This window comes from Frankliniella occidentalis, unplaced genomic scaffold (assembly GCF_000697945.3).
Source record: "Frankliniella occidentalis isolate FOCC.00 unplaced genomic scaffold, Focc_3.1 Scaffold287, whole genome shotgun sequence".
Lineage (NCBI taxonomy): Eukaryota > Metazoa > Arthropoda > Insecta > Thysanoptera > Thripidae > Frankliniella > Frankliniella occidentalis.
Window position 1 is genome coordinate 284,585 of NW_026267413.1, and position 7,359 is coordinate 291,943.

The 7,359-nt window shown below is 39.9% G+C and overlaps 1 protein-coding gene across 2 annotated transcripts; it reads right to left on the reverse strand.

Moving 5' to 3' along the window:
* Positions 1-6: 6 nt before the first annotated feature.
* Positions 7-1,896, reverse strand: LOC127750918 (uncharacterized). Of its 2 annotated transcripts, XM_052273605.1 has the most exons (8): positions 1,524-1,896; positions 1,058-1,153; positions 891-973; positions 743-812; positions 590-657; positions 436-511; positions 286-349; positions 7-207 (listed from the first exon to the last, which is right to left on the reverse strand). In XM_052273605.1, the coding sequence occupies exons 4-8, from the start codon at positions 764-766 to the stop codon at positions 110-112; spliced, it is 330 nt and encodes a 109-aa protein (XP_052129565.1). In that variant the 5' UTR covers positions 767-812; positions 891-973; positions 1,058-1,153; positions 1,524-1,896; the 3' UTR covers positions 7-109. The 2 variants fall into 2 exon arrangements, with proteins under 2 accessions (XP_052129565.1, XP_052129563.1); XM_052273603.1 differs by having other exon boundaries at positions 1,058-1,896.
* Positions 1,897-7,359: the final 5,463 nt, after the last annotated feature.

Below are 7,359 nucleotides of genomic sequence, written 5' to 3' on the forward strand. Positions count from 1 at the left end.
TCATACCAGAAAGTCCCTCCAGCCGAACAGCCTTTTCATACCTACACGGAAACAAAACATCAGTAAACAGCAGCAGATAAATTACGGCACAAGAAACTTTCTCAACAGCTCAAGAAGCAACACCACTATACTTACAGAGTGCTTCATCCTCCTGTTTATCAAGCCGAACCACCCAATGCCTCGGGCCATAGAGAGCCACCACCAGCCCTGAAACACAAGACAAAATATTACACCCAGACACATTTCCACACATACCCATTCATATATCAGAGGAAGGATTTCTACCAGGAGGCTGTCTGATGGCCATGTCCCTCCCCGAGTTAACAGCCTCAGGATATCGCATTATTCCCTGAAAAAAAAAAATAAACCTCATCAGTACACTACATTCAATAAATTACCACACGGGAAACTGTCTCAACACCATTCTGTACTTACTGAGTGCTTCCTCGCTCTGTTCATCAAATTATACCCTCCCGTCCATGCCTTGGGCCATCGAGAGCCTCCACCAGCCCTGAAACAAAAGCCAAAATATTACACCTGGATACATCTCCACACACACACATTCATGTATCAGAGGAAGGATTCTTACCAGGAGGCTCTGATGGCCCTTGTCCCTCCCTGAGTTAATAGCCTCAGGGAAGGACATCGCATTATTCCCTGGGAAAAATACAAAACCTCATCAGTACACTACAGGCGATAAATTACGACACGGGAAACTTTCTCAGCACCATTCTGTACTTACTGAGCGCTTCCTCATTCTGTTCATCAAAGTGTCCTACTCTACCTTGGGCCCTAGAGAGCCTCCACCAGCCCTAAAACAAAAGACAAATTAATACATCTAGACACATTTCCACACATACCCATTCATAGATCAAAGGAAGGATTGCTACCAGGAGGCTCTCTGATGGGCCCTCCAGGACTCCATGGCATGCTCTATTGGATGTTGCTAGCAAGAGGAGGGCCCCCACACGCCCTGAAGTCAAACAGAATGTAACAGTTAAGAGCACTACACAGGTATTTTAACACCTCGATCCTAAAAATCATGAGGAATTCTTACGACAGGGCCCTCCAGGGATGCCTCTCTCTCCCCGAGTTCCCAAGTGCAGCCACGTACAGCCTCGGGGAGAGACTTTCCATCACCTCCTGCATTGATCTGCAACGCCAGGAAAACAGTTTCATCAGACAGACAGCGAAGGTAACAGGAAAATAGTGGCGGCCTTCAGCTCCGAGCAGCAGCAGCAGAGGTTAGGCCGCATAGCAGTGGTTCCCTCTGAGGTTAGGATGCCCATACACTGCCCGACGATCCGTGCGGATAATTACCCGAGGGCAATGCAAGAGGGTACTACAAGAGGTAAGTGTTTCAAGTGGGCGATTGGAAGGCCTTGATTCGAACAAATAAAACACCTCTCAAAAAGCATGGCTCCGTGTTCGAAAACCACGTTGCGTGCGTCAACTACACAGCAGACGTTTGCTCAGACCCGAAGGAGAAAACGTTAAACAGAGAACAGCGGATCGGTACTCACTTGCGCATTATTCTTTACGCCTTCAGAAGTGCACGAATCTTCCTCAGATGGGGTGATTGCGAATGAATCACGGATCATTACGACGACGATAAATAAATAAGCTTGCCACTTCTTCTTCCTTCCTCCTTCTTCGCGCCTCGATGGCTTTGGAATGTCAATGTAAACAACTATATAAAGAGAGTATCGAAATATCGTATGGCAAAGTCGAGAGTCCCCGACCCCAGGCCGAGCCGGGCCTGCCGAGCCGAGCCGAACGGATCCGAGAGTCGCGGCGCACCACAGCCGCTCGACGGCGTGGCGCGAACCAAGCCTTATTCAAATATAAGTTAATTTACTTAAGTTAGTGAAATAGCGTAAGTTATTTCACTTACCCTTTTCCAGGCCCGGAACTGCAGTTAGCCACCTCGTTTGCCCTCCTGATGGTATCTGTACCTGTCTTAGCTCTTATTTCAACAACTGCCACTAAATGAAATAACATAATGTAACTAACTACTTTACTTATTTTATTTACTAAAATAGATTATTTCACTTCGGACAAACGGGCTTCGGACAAACGGGCTCACCTCGACCAAACTATTACATTCAAATACATATTGCGATTTTACATTCGATATGAAAAATTAAAATTCTACTTTTCGATGAAAACACACTAACTCTCCCTTGTAGCACGTGGAACGTTACGTACTACTTTCATCAGCAGTGCTTGATTACAAACAGTTTGCTATTCCAACCTAATTTACACCCGACTTCTATCGATATTTATATTTTTTAAGTTCAAAATGTAATATTTAAATAACAAAAATCTACTTTTCGATGAAAAGACACTAACACTCCCTTGTAGCACAAACCAAACAACAATAAAAACATGAAGCAGATGATAACACTACCTTCAATCCAACATTGTTTTTGATCGAGTTTTACTGTGACATGAATGACAATAAAAATAATTTTCAGCTTCTTTATTTCACATTAAGAAAACTTTCTTCTCAACAAATAATAAAACAGGTACAATGATCAAAACAAAGACAATTTAAGTATTAGTATCCAAAGGTAGATTTCCAAAAATTCAACATAACCTGTACAACTGAGGCTCACAGAAAGATCAGTAAACAACTAACAAATAAAATTAACATAACATAAAATTTATGAACTAAAATAGAACAATTAAATTATTTTGAAGTAAACCAAAAAAAACAGGGAGAACTATTGACTTAAAATTTTTATGATGTTTTCTTTTTTCCTTGTCCTCCATTTTTAGCCATATTTGGTATATTATAAAATTAATCTTGTAATGTTATTCCAATAGCAGTTAAAGCTAAAGGACAAAGAATACATCAATGTAAGTAATACAAGTAAAATAAAACTCATAATTTTATTATTTAGCAAAAAACGTACCAGCAAAATCAATTTCAGCTTGGACTTCAGGAGGAATTTGATTACGGCTGATGAATGATGAATGAGAAAATTTCTCTTCAGTTTCAGGACCTAAAATTAAATAAAAATAAATTTAGACGACACATCAATCATTATACATATAAAATAATTTACTACTTAAAATTAAACTTACTGAATGGAAGAAACAAAGTACTCAATCCATTTCTTCGTTTTATATTTACAGCAAAGGGATTCAACCCTGAAGCAACTAATTCCATCAACTGTTCACATGCATGCAATTGCAAAACTCTAGCATGATCAGCATTATTGAGGAAAAAAAAAATTCTTGATTTGAATGGAATACTGTAACCTGATGTGTTGGACCATTGACAGTTGATGTCACTTTGATTTCACGTATTTTCATTGGAACAAATAATGAAAGTTCTGTGTTTTTCTTATATGCAGGCTTTTTAGCCGCAGCTCCACTATTGTAAGCAGAAAAGAAATCCATTAAGAAACAAAATGAAATGAATTGAACTAAAACTTGAAATGACAAAGACTGCTTCAACCACAATTATTGATAACAAGTGTAATGTCATAGCAACACTTAAACAAAAACTCAAAATAAAAATTTTATATTTTCAATTAAACCATTCATAAACAAATTTAAAAGAATAAATAATTTATTATTAAAACAGTACGAAAATAAAAATTATAAATTGTAAGTGTACACCCATCGTTGCAGTAAATTCAATCTTAAAGTAACACACTTCATTTAAATAGTTCCACATTCTTCAGTTTTCAAATTACACATTAGCATTCACATTCATTTTGCAAATATTTTGAATGATGGAATACTTCAAAAAATTTGTGACAAGGACTACCGCCATCCAGCTGTTTTATTTGTTTAGTTTTAGTCCAATGACTAAGTGAGTTAGAAATGTATGTTTGTAACTTTAAAAAACTGGTTGTAAAGTATATGTGTGTTGCAAATCAAGTGTTCTCAGTGAATACTCATGTAAGGATTGAACAATGGTGAAGGATAAAAACAATCACTTGTTTACACTGGGCTGGCCAAACTCAGAGTGACTGAGTGGCAAGAGGGTTTATTGATTATGCACAGGATAACGCTGGTGTTGCAGACAAGTGAATATAGAAGTCAGTCTATTGGCTGGTGAATGTACATGGTGGAGATATTTGAATATATACATAGATAGAGATGGAAGCATTAATTATTTACAACATCTTCCTTTAATGCGGAATCTCAAAGACAATTAACAATTTAACAGCTGAACTTCACACCAAAAATTACAAACAACTCTCAACCACGCAATTTTAAAAAGAAAAATAAGCCACAGCAAATACCCTCTCCATTTGGCTAGGGAACAGGGAAAACCCAGTGGGTACAAAAACCTGTTCCAGAGTAGTATTGATTAACTAAAATAAATACATATTAAATAACAATAAAAAAAATACGTATTTTACAATATATACACCATGATTTAGTACTGAAGATCCACCAAGCAATTACAATGCACCTGTATCTACATGGAAAACAAGTTTAAATTTTTGCATCCTATTATATGTGTAGTACAATGCAAAGCCTTGGTAAAAATGTCAGCAGGATTCTTTGCAGACTTGACTTAGGTCAAACATATAGATTTATCTTTGATGCAATCTATGAAAAGTTGAACTTTGGATCCATAATGTTTTAATCTAGCTGTGTAATAATTGTCTGATTCTGACAGACAAATCACTCAAGCATTATCACAAAACATTTGGATCATTTGCCTGCCATGGTTGAATAATTTGTCAATGAATACATTTAAATAAAAAGACTTTTTAACTGCTTCACCCAATGCCAAAGTTTTGGACTCAGTTGTCGACTGGGCAGCAGTCCTCTGCTGTCTACTCTCCCACAATATGAAATTTCCATCGAGGGTAAAGCAGTATCCAGTGTAAGATTTGTAGTCTGTTGGATTTCCTGCCCAGTCTGCATCCGAGTACCCAACAATTGGGAGAGATGGATTGCTGCACCTTTTGAAATTCAGATCCAATTTCAAATGCTGTTTTAAGAAACTTAATACATTTTTAGCTAGTTCCCAGTGAGTACTAGTGCAGCAACAATCGAACTGACTGAGAAAGCTCACAGCATAAGCAATATCTGACCTTGTATTTGTACTAAGATACAGGAGACTGTCAATGAGCTGCTGATAATCAAATTTCCTTTGCTATCCTTGCTCAAGATTAAACATTTTTAACTTAAACTCCAAAGACACTTTCTTTCCTTTGCACCGGTCCATGCTAAATCTTTTCATCATTATAGAAATGGTAAAAATCATCAACATAAAGGGCAAAGTAATGCCACATGGGCTCTTACACATAGATCCTACTTAATTAATCCTTAATTACCACTTTCTTTTTTAATTTTTTTTCTAACGAAGTTAAAAAGTATATATAGTTCAAAGAACCCATGACAACACAAGGAAAACAGAGCTACAACTGGCATCCCTACTATTAAATATGCCTATGCCATTGCGTTGTCATTTGCATTTCTATTACAAGTGTTTAAGCAGATGTTGAACATAAAAGATTAAACAGCGACTAGTGTTTATGCAACACAGAGTCCATTACGCGTGGCGCCTCAACACAACAACCACTACATTGTACAATTACAGATGGAATAAACAATATGTTCAAGTAGCAGTTAGTATACATCCGACAGAGAGACGCCCGGGGTCCATTACGCGTGGCGCCTCAGTATACCAACCGCTATGTTCTTTACATCTTCAACCGCACAATACTTGCAGGAAATAGCTCACTACAAAACAGTCTCTTGCAACTTCAGTGTTAGCCAGGCATGTCACCACTCTCAAGGAGGTTGCCGTGGAAGTCCTTGAACCACACAAGGTTTACGAGATACAGGACATGTCAGCAACGTGTCTCCAGCTAGCTGGCCACCCCAAACTCAGCTCCTTGGCGTGTCCGGTGCGGTTAGTATACATCCAACAGAGAGGCGCCCGGGGTCCGTTACGCGTGACGCCTCAGTATACCAACCGCTATCTCCTCCACATCTTACACCGCACAATACTGGCGGTCAACAACTCAGCACAGAGGCGCCCGGGGTCCGTTACGCGTGGCGCCTCAAAACACCAGCTGGTACATTGAACAATTGAAGAACTGCCTCCGTAGCACCCGCGTTTTGCTTTATGTGTTGGGAGCAAGTTCCAAAGATACGGGACCACGTCAACAGCCGCCAAGGAAACGCCGCCCATGACAACAAGAAGACATGGTTCATCACCCGTTAGTACTGACAATCCTTATCGTTGTGGTCTTACTATACAGCTGAAGTCTATTGGTAGGTTCTAGTTACAGTGATGCAACACTTAAAGCCTTGTAGCAACTAGTGTCCATGCAGTACAGATGCTAGACAGAGCTGCAATTTCTACATCAAACCCATAAACAGGTCAGAATGGTACGACCACCCTGGAGGACACAACGCCGCCCAGCTAGCTGGCCACCCCAAACTCAGCTCCTTGGCGTGTCAAGTGCGGTTAGTATACATCCAACAGAGAGGCGTCCGGGGTCCGTTACGCGTGACGCCTCAGTATACCAACCGCTATCTCCTCCACATCTTACACCACACAATACTGGCGGTGGCGGTCAACAACTCAGTACAAAACAGTTCTTGAGAAGATCGAATACCAGCCAGTGTCCATGCAGCACAGAGGCGCCCGGGGTCCGTTACACGTGGCGCCTCAAAACACCAGCTGGTACATTGAACAATTGAAGAACTGCCTCCGTACCATTTGGACCAAGTTCCAAAGATACGGGACCACGTCAACATCCGCCAGGGAAACGCCGCCCATGACAACATGAAGACATGGTTCATCACCCGTTAGTACTGACAATCCTTATCCTCGTCGTCTTAGTATACAGGTGAAGTCTATTGGTAGGTTCTAGTTGCAGTAATGCAACACTTAAAGCCTTGTAGTGACTAGTGTCCATGCAGTACAGATGCTAGACAGAGCTGCAATTTCTTGGTATGAAGGTGGAGTTTGTTCGTATATCCTGTTTGCAATGATGCTGATGTAACATAGCCATCATGGTGTTGGCAACCATCGTAAAGGACGTGGCAAAGAAGGCGGACAAGGAGTTGGTACAGCATTCGGTCCAGTGGTGTTGACATGGAATTTGCTGGTCTTTCTGTTAAAAGCATAGAAATGTGATCTTTTTTAAATAGAAGTAAAATATCTGGGACATGTATTATGAGAGAAAATAATCCACTGGCCAAAACCCACAGATAAAATAGAATTAAATTCTTGGTTAAGTCTAGTAAATTATTACCTCAAATATATTCCACATCTGGCAACGTTATCTCCATCATTAAACAAATTAATGAAATATGTAGTGCTTTTCAAGTGCAATTCAGAATGTAACAAAGCTTTTGATACAATCAAAC

Bases quoted from the DNA above. Each gene is read 5' to 3' on its own strand.
- LOC127750918 (XM_052273605.1), bottom strand. From the start codon at position 766: ATGAACAGAATGAGGAAGCGCTCA. The intron at 658-742 runs GTAAGTACAGAA...TATTTTTCCCAG, and splicing joins ACAGAATGAGGAAGCGCTCA to GGAATAATGCGATGTCCTTC. The intron at 208-285 runs GTAGAAATCCTT...CTTGTGTTTCAG, and splicing joins GGCCATCAGACAGCCTCCTG to GGCTGGTGGTGGCTCTCTAT.